We start from the raw sequence: 22,744 nt of genomic DNA, 5'->3' as shown, positions 1-22,744 counted from the left end.
ATTCATGTCTGGGGACTGGGATGGCGATTCCAGAACATTGTAATTGCTCCTCTGCATGAATGCCTGAGTAGATTTGGAGCGGTGTTTTGGATCATTGTCTTGCTGAAAGATCCATCCCCTGCGTAACTTCAACTTTATCACTGATTCTTGAACATTATTGTCAAGAATCTGCTGATACTGAGTGGAATCCATGCGTCCCTCAACTTTAACAAGATTCCCGGTGCCGGCATTGGCCACACAGCCCCAAAGCATGATGGAACCTCCACAAAATTTTACTGTGGGTAGCAAGTGTTTTTCTTGGAATGCTGTGTTTTTTTGCCGCCATGCATAACGCCTTTTTGTATGACCAAACAACTCAATCTTGGTTTCATCAGTCCACAGGACCTTCTTCCAAAAGGAAATTGGCATCTCCAAATGTGCTTTTGCATACCTCAGCCGACTCTGTTTGTGGCATGCTTGCAGAAACGGCTTCTTTCGCATCACTCTCCCATACAGCTTCTCCTTGTGCAAAGTGCGTTGTATAGTTGACCGATGCACAGTGACACCATCTGCAGCAAGTTGATGCTGCAGCTCTCTGGAGGTGGTCTGAGGATTGTCCTTGACTGATCTCACCATTCTTCTTCTCTGCCTTTCTGATGTTTTTCTTGGCCTGCCACTTCTGGCCTTAACAAGAACTGTCCCTGTGTTCTTCCATTTCCTTACTATGTTCCTCACAGTGGAAACTGACAGGTTAAATCTCTGAGACAGCTTTTTGTATCCTTCCCCTGAACAACTATGTTGAATAATCTTTGTTTTCAGATCATTTGACAGTCGTTTTGAGGAGCCCATGATGCCACTCTTCAGAGGAGATTCAAACAGGAGAAAAACTTGCAAGTGGCCACTTTAAGTAGCTTTTCTCATGATTGCATACACCTGGCTATGAAGTTCAAAGCTCAATGAGGTTACAAAACCCAAAAAAGTGCTTTAGTAAGTCAGTAAAAAGTAGGTAGGAGTATTTAAAACAAGAAAATGATAAGGGTGCCCATACTTATGCACCTGTCAAATATTGTTTGAATGCAGATTGCACATTTTCTGTTAGTACAATAAACCTCATTTCAAGGCAGAAACATTACTGTGTCCAACAGTTATTACATATATCAAACTGAAATAGCTGTTGCAAAAACACCAATTTTTATAAAACATTAAGCTTAAGATTAATAGGGGTGCCCAAACTTTTTCATATAACTGTATCATTTACATCACTTACTTCCAGCTGGAGATGATTTGAGTTCAGTTCCGCTTCTATTTTCAGAAATACTTCCGCTTCCTCTGGAACATCTAAACCCATCTTTATCATGCACTTTATTTCTTGGAAAATCTCTAGAAACTTAGGATCAAAATTAATGAAGACCTGCTTGGTGTCGGGATGGCGAACCAATAGCTTTGCCTGAAGGGCTGTACAAAATAAAAGACATTAGACATGTATTGAATAACTGGAAAAATAAATGTCTTCTGCCTACAAGCAGCGCGGACTCCTGTAATAAGCTGAATTACCAACTTGAAGGTCGCTGAAGATGTCCTCATACCAAGCTCTGTGGTGCAAGACCTCAAACTCCACCAATACATAACCGATGTTATTATGCAGCTGCACCGCGGCTTTACCCTCGGGACTTGTCAACATGTCAGAATTATTCTAGAAAGGGGAAAATATTAACAAAACAATCTGCATTAGGAACATTTTCAGCACCACAACAAATTATTACTTTATTTTTAATACAAGTTTACAGGTGTAAAATCTTTTTCATATTTTGTGTACAGCTATAATTGGTATAGAAGGTTAAGGGTCATCCTTTTTCAGCTAGTTTTAGCCCGTAAGAACAGTGATGTGTAAAATTAACATACTGAGTCTTTCTTACCCTCCCTAGGTCCAGCACTGCCTCCCTGCCGCTGCGCTGGTCTTTGTTGATCGGATGCAGTCATGACGACAGCTCTGCAGCCAATCGCTGAGCTCAGTGGCTCTGCCGATTTAGATAACCCCTATAACAGCAATGACTATAGAGCAGGGGTGGGCAATTAATTTTCCCGAGGGGCCACATGAGAGACTGATAGTTGTGGAGGGCCGAACCAATAAGCTGAAATTAATTCTGCTCCATATTTATATCAATATATTAATTATAATTATTATATTAATTGCATGATTTAATATTGAGCAGAAGTATGCTGACATCCCCCTATATACCGTTTGAACCCGAATATAGCCCCTTCTATATTCTGTATGCGCTCCATAGCCTCCCCACATCTAACATGAGAGCCCCAAACAGCCTCCCCACGAACAGCATGAGAGCCCCAAACAGCCTCCGTACGTCCAGCATGACACCCCCATAGCCTCCCCATGTTCAGCATGAGAGCCCCACACAGCCTCCGTACGTCCAGCATGACACCCCCATAGCCTCCCCATGTTCAGCATGAGAGCCCCACACAGCCTCCGTACGTCCAGCATGAGAGCCTCACACAGCCTCCCCACGTCCAGCATGACACCCCCATAGCCTCCCCATGTTCAGCATGAGAGCCCCACACAGCCTCCGTACGTCCAGCATGACACCCCCATAGCCTCCCCATGTTCAGCATGAGAGCCCCACACAGCCTCCGTACGTCCAGCATGAGAGCCTCACACAGCCTCCCCATGTCCAGCATGACACCCCCACAGCCTCCCCATGTTCAGCATGAGAGCCCCAAACAGCCTCCGTACGTCCAGCATGAGAGCCCCATAGCCTCCCCATGTTCAGCATGAGAGCCCCATAGCCTCCCCATGTTCAGCATGAGAGCCCCACACAGCCTCCGTACGTCCAGCATGAGAGCCTCACACAGCCTCCCCATGTTCAGCATGAGAGCCTCACACAGTCTCCCCATGTTCAGCATGAGAGCCCCAAACAGCCTCCATACGTCCAGCATGAGAGCCCCAAACAGCCTCCATACGTCCAGCATGAGAGCCCCAAACAGCCTCCATACGTCCAGCATGAGAGCCCCAAACAGCCTCCATACGTCCAGCATGAGAGCCCCAAACAGCCTCCATACGTCCAGCATGAGAGCCCGAAATAGCCTCCGTACGTCCAGCATGAGAGCCCGAAATAGCCTCCGTACGTCCAGCATGAAAGCCCCACACAGCCTCCCCATGTCCAGTATGAGAGCCCCAGCCTCCCCACGTCCAACAGACCCCCCTAGCCTTGCCTTGTCCAGCAACAGACCCCTATAGCCTGACCATGCCCAGCAACAGACCCCTATAGCCTGCCCATGTCCTGCAATAGATCTCTATAGTCTCCCCATGTCCTGCAATAGACCCCTATAGCCTCCCCATGTCCTGCAATAGACACCTATAGCCTCCCCATGTCCTGCAATAGACCCCTATAGCCTCCCCATGTCCTGCAATAGACCCCTATAGCCTCCCCATGTCCTGCAATAGACCCCTATAGCCTCCCCATGTCCTGCAATAGACCCCTATAGCCTCCCCATGTCCTGCAATAGACCCCTATAGCCTCCCATGTCCTGCAATAGACCCCTATAGCCTCCCCATGTCCTACAATAGACCCCTATAGCCTCCCCATGTCCTGCAATAGACCCTTATAGCCTCCCATGTCCTGCAATAGACCCCTATAGCCTCCCCATGTCCTACAATAGACCCCTATAGCCTCCCCATGTCCTGCAATAGACCCCTATAGCCTCCCCATGTACTGCAATAAACCCCTATAGTCTCCCCATGTCCTGCAATAGACCCGATAGCCTCCCCATGTCCTGCAATAGACCCCTATAGCCTCCCCCTGTCCTGCAATAGACCCCTATAGTCTCCCCAGGTCCTGCAATAGACCCCTATAGTCCCCCCCATGTCCTGCAATAGACCCCTATAGTCTCCCCAGGTCTTGTAATAGACCCTTATAGTCTCCCCAGGTCCTGCAACAGACCCCTATAGTCTCCCCATGTCCAGCCAAAAGTCCCATACACATTAAAAAAAAAAAACACACATATTCACCTTGCTCCCGTTTCCCCGGTGCTGTGCCTCTGCTCCTGTCTCCGATGAACTGACGCAATGACGTCATCGTGTCAACTGCTTCACAAGCTGATTGGCGGAGGAAGGGGCTGGAGGCCTCCTCTACCAATGCAGTCAGCGGTGTGCACATGGAGACAGGGTCAGGCGGCGGCGACAGCGAGGGGGAGGGCACGGTGCGACCCGTGGGCCACTGCTTCAGCCCTTCGTCTGTCTCGGTCCGCGGGCCGAACTGGAACAGACAGAGGGCCGGATGTGGCCCGTGGGCCGCACTTTGCCCAGGTCTGCTACAGAGGCATGCAGGGGTGCAGATCATAACCTAATCATTAGCACTGGAACCTGGTTATGGCTCCATATGCAGCTGAGAGCATAATGAAATATTGAATGTGAATCCCACCTTCAGATAGGTGATGGGCTCATTTATCTTTCTGAACAGCTGTCTCGACCATTGGATCCGTCCAGCCACAGGGGGCATGCTCCTGACAGTAGGGGGATCCTTCTTGTAATGTTCATAGTGCTGAAGAAAGTAACACAGAGCTTATTACATTGTAACCATATAGGCCCCGATTCATTATCTTATTTGTTTGTTTTTTTTAAATGACTTTTCTTTTTTCTTTTGCGGCATTCCTTGCGGTTTTTGTACCAAATTCCTCAAAATGGCGCGCATGGGTTGATAAATTTTGTGCAAACTCAAACATGCTCTTTGCAGCTTAATCTTTTTGTGCCCTTTCAGAGCAAAAAATTGCACTATATTTTACAACGTCACACTGCGCAAAAACAGAATTAGCCAGATTTTGTTTTTAAGGAGGCTACTGGACTACAACCGAGCAAAAATGTTGCAACATTTGAAAAGTTGCAAATGGTGAACAGACAAAATGACCGATTCATCATTTGTGTGCTTCAAAATTGTGCAGGTGGTTCGTGGATTTTGTGCAAAAAAAAAAAATGCTGTATATTTTTGTCTTTTGCCTTTTTGGAATAAAATAATTGCATGTTATGCTAAAATATTGCCAAATTTCAGAGGGCAAAAAAATCAGTTTGGGAGGAGTAAATAGAAGTACATTTGTGCAAAAATGTAGCTGTTTTTTTTTTTCAAAAGTTACAAATTGTTGAAATCAGAAGGAAAAAAGAACAAAAGCATGCACATCACCACCACCTGCTATCCATGCCTGGGCAGCACTGCAGGAGGGCTGCTGGTGATAAGTGGGGGTGGTGGTGTTACAGTGGGAAGCAATGCAAGAGGGTCTCTGGTGATGAGCAGGAGTGGTGGTGTGACTCAGGGCAGCACTGGAGGAGGGCTGGTGGTGATGAGCGGGAGTGGTGGTGTGACTCAGGGCAGCACTGGAGGAGGGCTGGTGGTGATGAGCGGGAGTGGTGGTGTGACTCAGGGCAGCACTGGAGGAGGGCTGGTGGTGATGAGCGGGAGTGGTGGTGTGACTCAGGGCAGCACTGGAGGAGGGCTGGTGGTGATGAGCGGGAGTGGTGGTGTCACTCAGGGCAGCACTGGAGGAGGGCTGGTGGTGATGAGCAGGGGTGGTGGTGTCACTCAGGGCGGCACTGGAGGAGGGCTGCTGGTGATAAGTGGGGGTGGTGGTGTAACATTGGACAGCAATGCAAGAGGGCCGCTGGTGAAGAGGGGGGTGGAGATGTCACAGTGGGCAGCAATGCAAGAGGGCCGCTGGTGATGAGCGGGTGTGGTGGTGTCACTCAGGACAGCACTGCAGGAGGGCTGGTAGTGATGAGCAGAGGTGGTGGTGTCACAGTGGACAGCAATGCAAGAGGGCCGCTGGTGATAAGTGGGGGTGGTGGTGTCACAGTGGACAGCAATGCAAGAAGGCCGTTGGTGATAAGTGGGGGTGGTGGTGTCACAGTGGACAGCAATGCAAGAGGGCCGCTGGTGATAAGTGGGGGTGGTGGTGTCACAGTGGACAGCAATGCAAGAGGGCCGCTGGTGATAAGTGGGGGTGGTGGTGTCACAGTGGACAGCAATGCAAGAGGGCCGCTGATGATAATCAGGGGTGGTGGTGTCACAGCGGACAGCAATGCAAGAGGGCCGCTGGTAATAAGTGGGGGTGGTGGTGTCACAGCGGGCAGCAATGCAAGAGGGCCGCTGGTGATAAGTGGGGGAGGTGGTGTCACAGCGGGCAGCACTGCAGGAGGGCCGCTGGTAATAAGTGGGGGTGGTGGTGTCACAGCGGGCAGCACTGCAGGAGGGCCGCTGGTAATAAGTGGGGGTGGTGGTGTCACAGCGGGCAGCACTGCAGGAGGGCCGCTGGTAATAAGTGGGGGTGGTGGTGTCACAGCGGGCAGCACTGCAGGAGGGCTGCTGGTGATAATCAGGGGTGGTGGTGTCACAGCAGGCAGCACTGCAGGAGGGCCGCTGGTAATAAGTGGGGGTGGTGGTGTCACAGCGGGCAGCACTGCAGGAGGGCCGCTGGTCATAAGTGGGGGTGGTGTTGTCACAGCGGACAGCAATGCAAGAGGGCCGCTGGTGATAAGTGGGGGTGGTGGTGTCACAGCGGGCAGAACTGCAGGAGGGCTGCTGGTGATAAGTGGGGGTGGTGGTGTCACAGCGGGCAGAACTGCAGGAGGGCTGCTGGTGATAAATGGGGGTGGTGGTGTCACAGCGGGCAGAACTGCAGGAGGGCTGCTGGTGATAAGTGGGGGTGGTGGTGTCACAGTGGGCAGCACTGCAGGAGGGCCGCTGGTGATAATCAGGGGTGGTGGTGTCACAGCGGGCAGCAATGCAGGAGGGCCGCTGGTGATAAGTGGGGGTGGTGGTGTCACAGTGGGCAGAACTGCAGGAGGGCCGCTGGTGATAAGTGGGGGTGGTGGTGTCACAGCGGGCAGCACTGCAGGAGGGCCGCTGGTGATAATCAGGGGTGGTGGTGTCACAGCGGGCAGCAATGCAGGAGGGCCGCTGGTGATAAGTAGGGGTGGTGGTGTCACAGTGGGCAGCACTGCAGGAGGGCCGCTGGTGATAATCAGGGGTGGTGGTGTCACAGCGGACAGCAATGCAGGAGGGCCGCTGGTGATAAGTGGGGGTGGTGGTGTCACAGCGGGCAGCACTGCAGGAGGGCCGCTGGTAATAAGTGGGGGTGGTGGTGTCACAGCGGGCAGCACTGCAGGAGGGCTGCTGGTGATAATCAGGGGTGGTGGTGTCACAGCAGGCAGCACTGCAGGAGGGCCGCTGGTAATAAGTGGGGGTGGTGGTGTCACAGCGGGCAGCACTGCAGGAGGGCCGCTGGTGATAATCAGGGGTGGTGGTGTCACAGCGGGCAGCAATGCAGGAGGGCCGCTGGTGATAAGTGGGGGTGGTGGTGTCACAGTGGGCAGCACTGCAGGAGGGCCGCTGGTGATAAGTGGGGGTGGTGGTGTCACAGCGGGCAGCAATGCAGGAGGGCCGCTGGTGATAATCAGGGGTGGTGGTGTCACAGCGGGCAGCAATGCAGGAGGGCCGCTGGTGATAAGTGGGGGTGGTGGTGTCACAGTGGGCAGCACTGCAGGAGGGCCGCTGGTGATTTCTGAGATTAAAAAAAAAACACAGCAGGCAGGCCGGTTTCACACATTTGAGGAGTTTCGTAGTCCAAGTAAGTAAGTAGGACTGAGATGCATGAAAAGGTTGTGTGTTTTTGGACCCGACTCCAACTGGCTCATACTGAAGTGTGAAACCAACCAAATGGTGTTTTCTTTATTTAAAAAAAAAAAGCCAATTTGATGTATTGTTTATAAAAGGTAAAAAAAAAGAACAGTCTGTACGGTATAAACAGCACTACAAACAGGGATTTTTTTTCCTAGATGGGGCAGGATTCCCAGCTTCTCTATGACAAAAAGCACACATGAAAATAGCACGTCTGAAATAATAAAAAAATAAAAAAATGTCACGCTTTGCTACCAGTTTCCAATTAATCTTAAAAGCTTTGAAAAACACTGCAAAACAATGAAATATAGAACATACAGAACGGCCCTATGTGTAAAAAAGGCAGAAAGAAACATGGCTGATGCAGTTGGACAGTGCCAGAATCAGCCTAAATATACCAACTCCAAAGAACATGATAAAAAGGAGGAACAAGGAGCAAAATGGTAAAGAGCAATAGAAATTTTAATAATTAAGTTCAATAAATAAACATCATCACATAGGCAATATAGTCATAGCATGGAACGACAGAAAAGTGCATACTATCCGGAACACCCAGTACTCATAAGCTCATAACCTCCAGACCATTGCATTGGGTAAAGGCAAGGAAGATGGGAAAGAGGACGGCAGGCAAAAAAGAAGAAATCAAATATAACCAGGGGTACACACAATATCCATTTAAGGCAGGAGTCTGCCATAATAACATGTAGCCCTGGTCAGTAAGTAACAAATGCCTTACCAAGGGATAGATGGAGAGCGCTGGGAAGGTGGTAAACCGTGGTAAGAAAGAGCCCCAACGTACGTTTCGCCTAGCAGTTTGTTGGCTTTCTCAAGAGGCTTTGCCTTTACCCAATGCAATGGTCTGGGGGTTATGAGCTTATGAGTACTGGGTGTTCCGGATAGTATGCACTTTTCTGTCGTTCCATGCTATGACTATATTGCCTATGTGATGATGTTTATTTATTGAACTTAATTATTAAAATTTCTATTGCTCTTTACCATTTTGCTCCTTGTTCCTCCTTTTTATCAAAACAATGAAATATGAAGGAAACCGAAATCCAAACAAGCCTGTGAGAAGTGGCAGTGAAGGTGCGGCGAACACCCCACATCACGACAGTGGGAATACTTATATTACATGACTCACGTGTTTCGTGGCCTGAAGCATCTCCATGTAGTTCTGGAGAATACACTGAATGATATTAGGAACTTGGGAATCCAGGGCCGGGATCTTCAACCCCTGAAACCTAAAGATAAAATGTGAAAAACTGATTTTTGTACCGTACTGTGCATTGCATCAGTATGGTAAACCGCAATAATACAGCCGCACCAGCACTGCACATGCTGCTGCTGACGGATCTCATCTCACTTCACCAGCACTGCACATGCTGCTGCTGACGGATCTCATCTCACTTCACCAGCACTGCACATGCAGCTGCTGATGGATCTCATCTCACTTCACCAGCACTGCACATGCAGCTGCTGACGGATCTCATCTCACTTCACCAGCACTGCACATGCTGCTGCTGACAGATCTCATCTCACTTCACCAGCACTGCACATGCTGCTGCTGACGGATCTCATCTCACTTCACCAGCACTGCACATGCTGCTGCTGACGGATCTCATCTCACTTCACCAGCACTGCACATGCTGCTGCTGACGGATCTCATCTCACTTCACCAGCACTGCACATGCTGCTGCTGACGGATCTCATCTCACTTCACCAGCACTGCACATGCTGCTGCTGACGGATCTCATCTCACTTCACCAGCACTGCACATGCAGCTGCTGACGGATCTCATCTCACTTCACCAGCACTGCACATGCAGCTGCTGACGGATCTCATCTCACTTCACCAGCACTGCACATGCAGCTGCTGACGGATCTCATCTCACTTCACCAGCACTGCACATGCAGCTGCTGACGGATCTCATCTCACTTCACCAGCACTGCACATGCTGCTGCTGCTGACGGATCTCATCTCACTTCACCAGCACTGCACATGCTGCTGCTGACGGATCTCATCTCACTTCACCAGCACTGCACATGCTGCTGCTGACGGATCTCATCTCACTTCACCAGCACTGCACATGCTGCTGCTGACGGATCTCATCTCACTTCACCAGCACTGCACATGCTGCTGCTGACGGATCTCATCTCACTTCACCAGCACTGCACATGCTGCTGCTGACGGATCTCATCTCACTTCACCAGCATTGCACATGCTGCTGTTGACGGATCTCATCTCACTTTAATCATTTATCACCGAAGCTGATAGATCTCAACTATGTAATCAATATTCACACTATAGTAAACAGGTCTGATCCCCTGACAATCTGCCATCTTTTCTAGCTATGACGCTGATGCCACAATCAGGTTCCAGTGTCAGATGTGATGTTGTGATCCGTGGTATTCCACATCATGCAGCGCTGCCATATGATCAGTCCATCAGGTTTAGGCGCAGAATATTTTTCCAGTCTCATGGATTACAATATTATGATAAATGAACCACATAGATACATTAGGCCCCAATTTATAAAGACTGGTGTTTTGCTTCCTGGTACTGATGGAGAGTCCGCTAGAATTAGACGCTCCAAATTAAGATGTGTGATGTTGATGTCAAGTTGACGCGACATCAGCCGGTGCCAGAGGAGGCTGCAGCCGGGGGGCCACGTGATGCCTGTGAGCGGCCAGCGATTGTGCGGCTCACAGGCAATATTGACAGTGCATTTGCTAAAAGTCTTATTTCCACCGTTTACATCGATGGGGGGCATGTTCTATAGTAGTGGACAACGTCTTTAAAACTGCTTCAAGAAACGAAAAACTCCTCAAAGAAGCAGTCATTCCTGAAGTGGTTTCCACTAAAAAAAAAATGCCCTAAAAAAATAATCCCGTGTGCACAAGTTCTACCAGAATCTGCTGCACCAGTCTTGGTGCCAGATACCACAGAACACCTTCATAGCAAATGTGGCGAGCAGGCCTAAACAGGTGGGAGATGGGATAGCTGCACAATATTAGGCGGGTACAGAGGCTCTCACATTCAGTGTAGATGTGCTCTAATAATACAATATATGATTTCCATCATAGTCTGTAAATATTGGCTGACAATATACAAAAATGGAAAATGTTAATAAGTGTTTATTGTCATTTACAAATTTGGATTACAATGTCTTGCAAAAGTATTCACCCCCCCCCCCCCCCCCCCCCCCTTGGCTTTTCCCTATCTAGTTACATTACAACCTGTGTGTAAATATTTTTGTCATCCGGTTGGTGTGTGATACATCAGCGCTGAATAGTCTACAGTCATGGCCAAAAGTTTTGAGAATGACACCAAAATTATATTTTCACATGATCTGCTGGCCTCTGGTTTTTATTAGTGTTTGTCTGATGTATATATCACATACAGAAATATAATTGCAATCATATTATGAGTACCAATAGGTTATATTGACAGTTAGAATGAGTTAATGCAGAAAGTCAATATTTGCAGTGTTGCCCCTTCTTCTTCAAGACCTCTGTAATTCTCCCTGGCATGCTCTCAATCAACTTTTGGACCAAATCCTGACTGATAGCAGTCCATTCTTGCATAATCAATGCTTGCATTTTGCCAGAATTTGTTGGTTTTTGTTTGTCCACCCGTCTCTTGATGATTGACCACAAGTTCTCAATGGATTAAGATCTGGGGAGTTTCCAGGCCATGGACCCAAAATCTCTATGTTTTGTTCCATGAGCCATTTAGTTATCACCTTTGCTTTATGGCAAGGTGCTCCATCATGCTGGAAAAGGTATTGTTGGGCGCCAAACTGCTCTAGGACGGTTGGGAGAAGTTGCTCTTGGAGGACATTCTGGTACCATTCTTTATTCATGGCTGTGTTTTTAGGCAAGACTGTGAGTGAGCCGATTCCCTTGGCTGAGAAGCAACCCCACACATGAATGGTTTCAGGATGCTTTACAGTTGACATGAGACAAGACTGGTGGTAGCGCTCACCTCTTCTTCTCCGAATAAGCTGTTTTCCAGATGTCCCAAACAATCGAAAAGGGGGTTCATCAGAGAAAATGACTTTGCCCCAGTCCTCAGCAGTCCACTCCCTGTACCTTTTGCAGAATATCAGTCGGTCCCTGATGTTTTTTCTGGAGAGAAGTGGCTTCTTTGCTGCCCTCCTTGAAACCAGCCCTTGCTCAAAGAGTCTCCGCCTCACAGTGCGTGCAGAAGCACTCAGACCAGCCTGCTGCCATTCCTGAGCAAGCTTGGCACTGCTGGTAGTCCGATCCCGCAGCTGAAACAGTTTTAAGATACGGTCCTGGCGCTTGCTGGTCTTTCTTGGGCGCCCTGGAGCCTTTTTGACAACAATGGAAGCTCTCTCCTTGAAGTTCTTGATGATGCGATAGATTGTTGACTGAGGTGCAATCTTTGTAGCTGCGATACTCTTCCCTGTTAGGCCATTTTTGTGCAGTGCAATGATGGCTGCACGTGTTTCTTTAGAGATAACCATGGTTAACTGAAGAGAAACAATGATACCAAGAACCAGCCTCCTTTTAAAGTGTCCAATGATGTCATTCTTACTTAATCATGACTGATTGATCGCCAGCCCGGTCCTCATCAACACCCACACCTGTGTTAATGGATCAATCACTAAAACGATGTTAGCTGCTCCTTTTAAGGCAGGACTGCAATGATGTTGAAATGTGTTTTGGGGGTTAAAGTTCATTTTCTGGGCAAATATTGACTTTGCAAGTACAGTAATTGCTGTTAAGCTGATCACTCTTTGACATTCAGGAGTATATGCAAATTGCCATTACAAAAAATGAAGCAGTAAACTTTGGAAAAATTACTATTTGTCTCATTCTCAATACTTTTGGCCATGACTGTAAGTTGGTGAAGTGAGAAAAATATAGACATTAATTAAACTTATGGGATCAAATAACTAAAAATTGCATTTGCCATCTTATAACAGCCTTGTCGTGTATATTTCAAGTCATCTTCGCGTTAATGTATCAAAACTTTATTTTCATTAAAAACAAGGTTTAAAAAAAAAAAAAAAAATTGTCGAAAGAGAGAATGTTTTTTTGGCAGCAGGGACAGGAAAAATGGTCCGAGTCGAGGGGAAGATGGATGGTGCGATATACAGGGATATTCTTGAGGAAAACCTGTTTCAGTCTGTGGGTATATGTGCACGTTCAGTAATTGATTGTAGAAATTTCTACAAGGTTTCTGCATCTCTTGGCAGCAAAACTGCTGCAGGAAAAAAGCGTGTTTTGCCGTGATTTTGAGTGTGTTTTGAGACTTTTTTATGCGTTTTTGTACAGCTAAGAATGCTTTTTGGATTTAAATAAAGACTGAAGACCCGGGGTCTTCCGCTGGCGTAATATTTTATTGAACCACAAAACGGACAATAAGCAGATAGAACAGTTCCAGCTAACGCCCAAGATGGTACAACATTACACAGTTTCACCCTTCCTTCTCTGCCTGCCTGGGAATAGAACAGCTGCGACTTTGAGACTTCCAGGATCAACTACCTCTACCAGTGGTCCCCCGCTTTTGGCCGGCCCCCAAAGAGAGGAGGTAACGGCAAGCTTAGGAAGCTGACAGTCCATCGAGGTACAAGGCAAGGAGACTAGAAGGTCCCACCTTGGCCTCTCCAAGAGTTTCCATGAGGCCAGATGACCGGCTGGTACCAATCTGGCTTCTCCGAATGTCTCCATAGGTTCCAGGTGCCGGAGGGTCCCACCTGGCAACCCCAAACAACATATCAATATTCATCGTCCCAACCTGGTCTCCCTAAATGTATCCATGGGTTCTCTGATGGTCAATGGAGCAGATCCCAATCTTCCCAGTCAGGGCCATATACCCTTAGGCTAGAATCATGTAGAATCCAAATCTGTGTCTCTTTGGATAAAGCCATACTTCTAAGCTGATGGTCTGAGAGACTCTGAACTTTTTTTTTTCCTTGTAAAGTCTCTTTCAATTCTCTTTGCAGCGGGATAGAAAAACCCTTTCTATATTTACATATGTGGCTAAGGTCATCAGTCACAGGTCAGAGGTAAAGGTGCAGGGCTCACTCAGGTCTCTGAGCTAATCAATTTACATAGTTGGCATAGCGGGGGGGGGCTCTTTAAATCAACATTCAGCTGCTTTAGTATAATATGCAATTAGCATAGTAACAAACATTATTGTTTTCACAACAAAGAGAAGACAACAATCAGGGTTATACAAATACTGGTCGGTCCTTCGGTCCTTCTTGACTGGACATAGAAATACACATACATTTACAAGTCAACACAAAGATAATAGTGAATTTATCTTGGATTAACAAATCTAAAGGTCTGGCTGATTAAGATTATAAACTGTTTTGTCACAAAGATATTTGGAAAAAAAAAAACCTGGGACATCGCTTTAACCCTTGGATTACCGTTGGACCTGAGGTGAGTATATTGGTTAATTTAAATAACTGAGGCTAAGTGCACACGAAGCGTTTTTGATTCGTTTTCACGGCGGTTTTTCTGCCACGGAAACGCTACAAAAACGCCTGTTAATAGGTCTATCAGCTATACCAATGGTAATCCTGATGTGCTGTGCACAGGATGTGTAAATTTTCGCTTAGGATTACCATTGCGGTAAAAACCGCAGTATGATCATTGTGCGGGTGTTTCCGCCGCAAATTTGCGGCAACTGACTATAATTGAACCGCATCAAATCTGCAGGTATAATATTTATACCTGTGGATTTGATGCGTTTCAATTAAAGCCAATAGGCGCGAAGTTGCGGAGGAAACGCGGTGCGGGTGGTACCCAGGTCGGCAGAGGAGGAGTACTACTCCTCTCATCCGACCGCCACTCCCGCTGATAACAGTGAGAGCGGCGCTGCTGAGGAGAGCAGTAGTTCTCCTCAGCAGAGCCGGGAACCAACAACAGTAAAATAATAAGAAAAAAAAGTAAAAAAAAAAACCCCTTATACTCACCTGTCCGGCGCCCCCCAGTCCCTTGCGATGCTCTCTCCCTGGCGGCCAGCTGTGATTCTATACTCCTGTCAGTATACATTGCTGGTTTCTACAGCAGTGACATACGTGATTGCTGATGTTACTGCTATAGAAGTGACCCAGGGACAATCGGTGGTAATCGTGGACTGCGTCGTGACGGCAGACAGGTGAAGGATATGGTTGTTTGTTATTTTACGTTTATTTCAGAAGATCGAGGGATTCGCGGACAGCGTACAATAATTTTTTTTTTTTTTAAAAAAACGTGTTTTTTATTTCATTAAAATACTTTATTCCGGCCGTGTATTTATTGAAAAAGCGCCGATAACTTTACTACGAGGTTAGTAATTGAGGGCCTCCATTACTAACCTGGGCTTCACGTCAGTCGCCAATAGAAGGCTGACATGAACCCCAACCTCATTACCCCACTCGCCACTGCTACAGGGCAGTGAGAAGAGCGCAGGCTAAGCGCCAGATTTGGCGCATCTTATGGATGCGCTATTTCTGAGACTGCTGAGGGGTGATATTATTAGCCGTGGAGGGGGCTAGTATTCATGGTCCCTTCCCTGGCTATTAATATCAGCCCGCAGCTGTCTGCCCAACCTTTGCTGGTTAGATTTTATAGGGGAACCCTACATCAATACTTTTTCTGGGGTCCACCTGTAATCTAGCCAGTAAAGGCTCAACAAACAGCTTTGAGCTGTTATTAATAGCCAGGGAACATTGTTGGCTAATGGCCCTTTGCCTCTGCTGGTTATAAACGACGTGGGAGCCTGCGCCATTTTTTATTTTATTTTTTAATTTTAGGCTCTGTGCCCACGATCCGGACGTAGTAGCACTTTGGACGCATATTTTTTGATGCGTCCAAAACGTTGCATTCTATTGGACGCAGGTAAATCCACATGTATTCACTGAACCATACAGATTTATCGAATTCAATACTTTCTAGTGGTCAAATTTATGTTGCAAAGACAAGCAACTCCACAGGAGAATTTGACACGCTGCAGTCCTAAAAGACGCACCACATGTCAGTGTCCACGGGTGATTTGCAGCCTCTGAAGCATGCATAGTGGTCATGGGATTTCTAGAGATCCCATCCACTATGCGGTAACATCTGGACGCTGCGGGTTTGACGCTGTATAAACACACAGAGTCAAACCTGCAGCGGCTCCTGACCTTGGCCACGTACCCAAACTCTCCCGCAGCATGTCAATTTCTGTAGCGGACACGCTAGTCTCCGCTGCAGATTTTGACTGATTGAAATGTCATTTTATGCGGTGGATTCACATGTACCGACAAAAAAAGTGCGGCATTAGAACACCGTGTTTTGGATGCAGCAAAAATATGCTGCGTCCAACGTGCTGCTTCTTGCTGTTCGTGGGGACGTAGTGGCAAACCAAACAGCTGTGAGCTGTTAATAATGGCCAGGGACCATGTTTGCCTAATAGCACCTTCCTAGGCTAAAAATAGCAGCTCACAGCTGGCGCACAAATTACGTGAATAGAAATGCTAATGAAGACTGGGTGAATGGGACTAGCTGACACCTAGCTCCTTTGTTTGGTGATGACAAGGTGTCAATCAGACCCTTTCATGACCAAACCTAATTAAAGTAAAGAGTGTAATAAATACACAGACACAGAGCAAATACTTTATTTGAAATACAACAGACACATTCTTAAATCATTTAAATTAATCAATATGCTCACCCCAGTTCTAATGGCAATCCAAGGTTTAAAGCAATGTCCCACCAAATAACTTTATTTAGCTCCAAAAAGCATTCATTGATGTACAAAAACACGTCAAAAAATGCTTGAAAAAAACGCATCAAAAACATGTGTTTTTTCCCACAGCGTTTTTCCTGCCAATGCTCAGGAAAATTCTGCTTCAAATCCTGATCGTGCGTACATAGCCTGAAGAATGTGTCTGTTATATTTCAAATAAAAGTGTTTTACTTTCAGGGCGTGTGTTTATTTAACTCATTTCTTACAGGTTTGTTTAGTAATGAGGGTGTTTGGTTGACACCTCTTCAACAAAGGGTTTGGTGTCGGCAACACTTAATCCCGTAAACCCTAATCTCATTAGCATTAATTCCCATTCAAGTCATTTCTGGGGCAGCTGAGAGATGCTATTTTTAAACTAGGAAGGGCCCATTAGGACATGTTCCCTGGCTATTAATAACAGCTCACAATCGTTAGCCACTACACCCCCACGATCAGCAACCAGCAGCGCTTTGGACGCAGCGTATTTTCGCAGCGTCCAAAACGCTGTGTTCTAATGCCGCACTTGTTTTGTCAATATATGCAGACCCACTGGATGTAATGACATTTCAATCGGTCAAAATCTGCAGCGGAGACTAGCGTCTTCGCTACAGAAATTGACATGCTGCAGGTAAGTTTGGGCATGTGCCCATGATCAGGAAATGCTGCGGGTTTGAAGATGCGTGTTTATGCAGCATCAAACCAGCAGAGGCCAGATGTTACAGCATAGTGGATGGGATTTCTAGAAATCCCATGTCCACTATGCGTGCATCTGAGGCTGCGGATCACCCATGGACACTGACATGCGGTGCATCTTTCAGAACCGCAGTATGTCAAATTCACTTGCGGAGTCACTAGTGTCCGCAACAGAAATTTGACCACTAGAATGTATTGAATGTGGTAAATCAGCATGGTTCAGTGAACACATGGGAATTTACCTGTGTTCACTAGAACGCAGCGCTTTGGATGCAGCAAAATATGCTGTGTCCAAAGCTCTGCTATGTCCGGATCGTGGGCACATAGCCTATAAATTAAAAAAAATGTCATGGGTTCCCATGTCATTTTCATAACCAGTAGAGGTAAAGCCGACCGCTGGGAGCTGAAAATAGTAGCTGGGGAAGGAGCCATTAGCCAAAAAATGTTCCCTGGCTATTAATAACAGCCCAGAGCTGTTTGCTTAGCCTTTAGTGGCTAGATTTTAGGGGAACCCCAGAAAAAAATTGACGTAGGGTCCCCCTATAAAATCTAACCAGCAAAGGCTAGGCAGACAGCTGCGGGCTGATATTTATAGCCAATGAAGGGGCCATAGATACTAGCCCCCTCCAAGGCTAATACTATCAGCCCTCAGCGGCCCCAGAACTGGCGCATCCCTGGTGCGGTGGCAAGTGGGGTAATAAGGTTGGGGTTCTTGTCAGCCTTGTATTGGTGGAAGACATGAAGCCCAGGTTATTAATGGAGGGAATCTATAAGATGCCTCATTTACTAACCTAATAGTAAGGTTTTTGACGGGTTTTAAATAAAGACATGGCCAGAATAAAGTCTTTTATTTTAAATAAAATTCCACACAGTTTTAATCTTTTATTTAAAAATAAAAAACACTGTATACTCACCTAACGTCTAATCCCTAAAGCCCTCGTCTCCTGTAAGAAACCAAAAATAAAAAACAACCATATCCCTCACCTGTCCGCCGTCATAACGGAATCCAGTGTCCCACGGCGATCCAGGTCACTTCTACAGCAGCCACATCTGTTGTAGAAGACAGCACTGTATACACTGACAGGAGTGAAATCACTCCTGTCAGAGTATAGCTGAAGATCAGCTGAGATCTCCGGTGACCTCACTTACTGCATCAATGTTGCGTGGGAAAATTCTCACACAGCACCAGTGCCTTAAGTGAGGTCTCCGGAGCTCGTCAGCTGACCTTCAGCTAATAAACTCAGGTGAACTCAGCCCCAGCAGCGCAGCGATGTACACTGCCAGGAGCGATCGCGCTCCCATCAGTGTATTGCCGGCTGCCAGGTGATTGGATCGACGTTGGACATTCGTGATGACGGTGGACAGGTGAATATAAGGTGATTTTATTTTACTATTGATTTATTTTTTTTATTTATTTATTTTTTTACACAGGTCACAGACGCCGGCTGGGGAGACTACTTCTTTCCTCAGCCGCGCCTACTCCCGCTATTGTCAGCGGGAGCGGCCGTCAGATAATAGGAGGAGTAGTCTCCCGCGGGTAATTCTTTGTGCGTTTTTGACTCATTGACTTGAATTGAGTCAGTCAAATACGCAGCAAACATCCACAGCAAATCCGTAAATATTATTATACCTGCGTTTTTGCTGCGGATTTGACTGACTCAATTCAAGTCTATGGGTGAAAAACGATGCAGAAACGCACAAAGAATTGACATGCTGTAGATTTAAACGCAATGACAATCCTGACAGAAAAATTCCTGATCATGTGCACAGCACTTGCGGATTCTCATTGCATTAGCTGGCACACGGATTACCTAGCATTTTTGGTGCATTTCCGTACGGAAAAAACACCACGAAAACGCATAAAAAATGCAGTGTACACATAGCCTGTCAGTGATTTGAGAGTGGGAAGGATGTTCACCTTCCAACAAGACAATGACCCAAAGCATACTGCTAAAATCAACACTCGAGTGGTTTAAGGGGAAACATGTAAATGTTCTGGAGCGCCCGAGTCAGAGCCCAGACCTTAATCCAATTGAAAATCTGTGGTCTGACTTGAAGATCGCTGTTCAACAGAGGAAACCATCTAAGATGAAGGAGATGGAGCAGAGGAATGTGCAGAAATCCCAGTGGCAAGATGTGGAAAGATCATAGAGACGTATCCAAAGCGACTTGCAGCTATAATTGCCACAAAAGGAGGCTCTACAAAGTACTGACTTTAGAGGGGTGAATAGTTGTGCACACTGAAGTTTTCAGTTATTTTGTCCTATTTGTTGTTTGCTTCACAATAGAAGGAAAACCAAATGTTCACAGTTAGTTATCGGCAGTATCTTTACATGAACTGATGCAAACCCTCAAAAAAACTGTGAAATTCCAGGTTGTGAGGAAGCAAAACCCAAAAAAAAACAACGGGGGTGAATATTTTCGCAAGCCACTGTATATTAGTTTTATATTATCCTGTAATTATATAAACATATCTTTTAGCTAGAAAAAAAAAACAAGTGTAGGCAGGATAGTCCCAGTCTGAAAACTGAAAATATCCGATTCATCAAGATTAGCATTTTGCTTGTCAGTTTTAATTGTGCGTTAGGGTAAATTCATTAATAGGTGTGCGGCTCTTAGTTACTTTGGAGCATCTGACAACTGCTGTGCCCAACCGCAAGAAATGAGAAATGTACTGTGGTCAGCGACTGGTAAATTATGACGGACTTAGTCGGATGTGCTCGGCCAGGAGCTGTGATGCCAGAGCTCGGCCCATGAAAAGTGGGCAGAACTGTAAGAACTACAAAAAGTGGCAAAACTGTTGCACAACTTTACACGGAGCAGAAAATTGTAAAATTTCAAGCAGTGTTACACCATAAAACTGTCGAAAACATCCTGATGGATCGGGGACTGTGATATACAATTTAGCTCATGAAGGCACATTGGTATAAACTACTCGCTAATGTAGTATCTACATCTATTTGTAGCATATTATACCCTGACCACTGGATGACACACAGCAGATTGTATCACACATGAATGCTCATTTTAGTCGTTCTGCATTCCTACCTGTGAAGAAGCTGGATCGCTTCTTGTGGGGATCTGATTCTTCCAATGCGATTAATCATAAAGTCCCGGAGCAGCTCCTAATCATTCAGATAAACACATGACCACACGCTCCATTCATTTTAGTGTTATTCTTATATAACCATGTGAATATCATCAATAAGCAATGTTCTATGACAGTTTGTGATCAAGAAAGCTAAAGCTCCAGTGAAGAACATAAAGTATAACATGACAAGTTACTATTTAATACAATAGCAGTGGAAGAAAAGAAAAGCTTAAAAGTAACTAAAAAAAAATAAAAGTGCAAAAACAATAATAATGAAAAAAAAATAATAATAATTACTTGCAAACCGACTATAGACGTAAAACTTCCAGGTGATCCTTATATTACTCTGCAGCTGGACTCTCCAAAGAGAAGGCAGAGATGGTTTATTACCATCTCTGCCTTCCTGATCACTGTATACAAAGCTTCGAACAAGAGCTGTGTCTACATAATAATAAGGCCACGCTCCCACTATCAGTATTTGGTCAGTATTTTTTTCTCAGGAGTGGGAGCCAAAATCAGGAGTGGGTGATAAATGCAGAATTGGTGACTTGTTTCTATTATACCTTTTCTCTGATTGTTCCTCACCTGGTTTTGGCTCCCGCTCCTGAGAAAAAATACTGACCGAATACTGACCAAATACTGATAGTGGGGCCGTGGCCTAAGTGTGGCTAATTTACCAGCCATGGTTACAGATGAAGGAAGATGGAAAAAAATAAAAACGTCTAAATGTTGTAATGCCCCCCAAAGATCTTTCGTGACTTTACTGGGGTAAAATATGTGAAGTAACATAAATAAAAGCAGGAAAATAAAAAGGAAAGCATTGACAACTATAACAAGAACAACAAAAATCACATGTATAATATCTAAAAATTATTGTTACCAATAGAAGAACAAAGTTTAAATTGTATTAGGGTTCCTTTGTGGTCATAAAAAAAAAGGAAAGTGAATAAAAAAAAAAAAAAGAGATGGAAAAATTGCTGCAAAATGCTGCGGCTTTAAAATATTTCCAATCCTTCTCCCTCCTTCAAAAAAAAATGCACTTCAGACACAAAGTGTGAATGCAGCCTAAGTTCAAGCTTTAGGGTATGGCTTGTCGGAAAAACACCCCAAGACCTCATTCACGCAGGGTTTTGCTTTGAAAAATGTCTGTCATATAAAGCAGTTTTAATGGTTTCTTTTTAACATGTTTTAAACTTGCTTTTTTTCCTTAATACATGCTTGCCATTTTCTTTAAATGCAGTTTTTTGAAGTTGAACTGAGCAGGTTATGGCCAAAAAAAGTTTTACAAGATCACATAACGGTATCTTAAAACACCACTTAAATGACAGAACCCAAAATTCAGTGAAATCAGACATTTTCTACCATCTTTCCATGAAAAACTGGAAAAATGTCATTGGCGACAGTGGCCTTATTGTGATTTACCTCTAAATCATTCATCTGTTCCATGAATTCTGTAAAATCAGCATCAAATTCCGGTTTCTTCATGTCCAGATTGTTGCATGTCCTTCTTTTAATGTCCTGGTAGATCATTGTAAACCTTTCATTGAAGCAATTGATTCCGTCAATCGTACATTTGCTTAAAGCCGAGTAGGTCTGCACAATCGACAACATTTTTGTAATCTATAAAAACAGAAAAAAAAAAACAGATGGCTGCTATGGTCCGGCTTCTCAATTACCCTAAAGAGGTGCTGACAACAGGTCTGGGAGTCCACGTTGGGGGGATTGTCTAGGAAAGCGGCCATTTAGGATAGACTGCAGAGGTGGCCGGTAACCTAGGTAATAAGAAATAAACTATAGAATTAAGAATCCCTCCATTCTTGGGAACGGAGGGATTTTTAATAAGAAGTAAATTGTAATCTTTCCCATTTTAGAAGATAAGACAACCCCTTTAAATATATACCAGCAGTCCTGATACCATACACATATATACTGGCAGTGAAGAAACTATGCATAAGCATATACCAGCACCCAGCATACACCGTATGTTGTTATTCTCCTGCAAAACCAAGAGAATAATAATGATTTCATGCCTCCAATAAAACCACAAGTATTTTTTTTAAGATTTAAAAATGTATTACCCACGAATACTTTTGGATAATATTTTTTTGTTACACTTAAGTCAACAGGGTAAAACAGAGGTAATGACAGATAGGGAAAGCTGCAGTTGTTAAATAATTCGGATCAAATCTTTATAATCTTGCAGAAAGTACTGCTGCGTGTCTTTATAATCTGAACATTACATGAATCTGGTATCGTGTTTAATTGAATCTCTAAGTATGTGAATTTTATTACAAGATGTAATCCAGGCACACACACACACGTCATTCTTACTATGTACCTTATCAGTCCGCTCACAGAAAGCGTCTAATTTTCCAAATATACAGATCTCTGACATATCAAAAGCTTTTTCATTGTGTATTTTACTGTCTCTTTGTTTTCTATTAAAACACTCCTGATATTCTTGAATCAGAAAGGTGCATTCCTGCAGAAAAAGTTACAACACGAATGTAAAATCTATAAAAAAACAAAACAGAATACTAAAACTGTTACATCAAAAAATAGAGAAAGAGAT

The 22,744-nt window shown here is 45.3% G+C and overlaps 1 protein-coding gene across 1 annotated transcript in view; it reads right to left on the bottom strand.

Moving 5' to 3' along the window:
* The window catches only part of LOC141258594 (dynein axonemal heavy chain 8-like), a 415,976-nt gene that overhangs the window by 378,742 nt on the left and 14,490 nt on the right, over positions 1-22,744 (bottom strand). Inside the window, exons 5-11 of the mRNA XM_073673563.1 lie at positions 22,511-22,654; positions 21,535-21,792; positions 20,130-20,206; positions 8,800-8,899; positions 4,416-4,535; positions 1,534-1,672; positions 1,247-1,434 (exon numbers count right to left, since the gene is read on the bottom strand). Coding sequence (XP_073529664.1) covers positions 1,247-1,434; positions 1,534-1,672; positions 4,416-4,535; positions 8,800-8,899; positions 20,130-20,206; positions 21,535-21,792; positions 22,511-22,654 — 1,026 coding nt within the window. The remainder of the gene's footprint in view (positions 1-1,246; positions 1,435-1,533; positions 1,673-4,415; positions 4,536-8,799; positions 8,900-20,129; positions 20,207-21,534; positions 21,793-22,510; positions 22,655-22,744) is intronic.

The sequence above is a fragment of the Phyllobates terribilis genome, unplaced genomic scaffold, assembly GCF_046119375.1.
Source record: "Phyllobates terribilis strain yellow unplaced genomic scaffold, ASM4611937v1 Scaffold_3__8_contigs__length_932513732, whole genome shotgun sequence".
Lineage (NCBI taxonomy): Eukaryota > Metazoa > Chordata > Amphibia > Anura > Dendrobatidae > Phyllobates > Phyllobates terribilis.
This window is presented reverse-complemented; position numbering and strand designations above follow the sequence as displayed.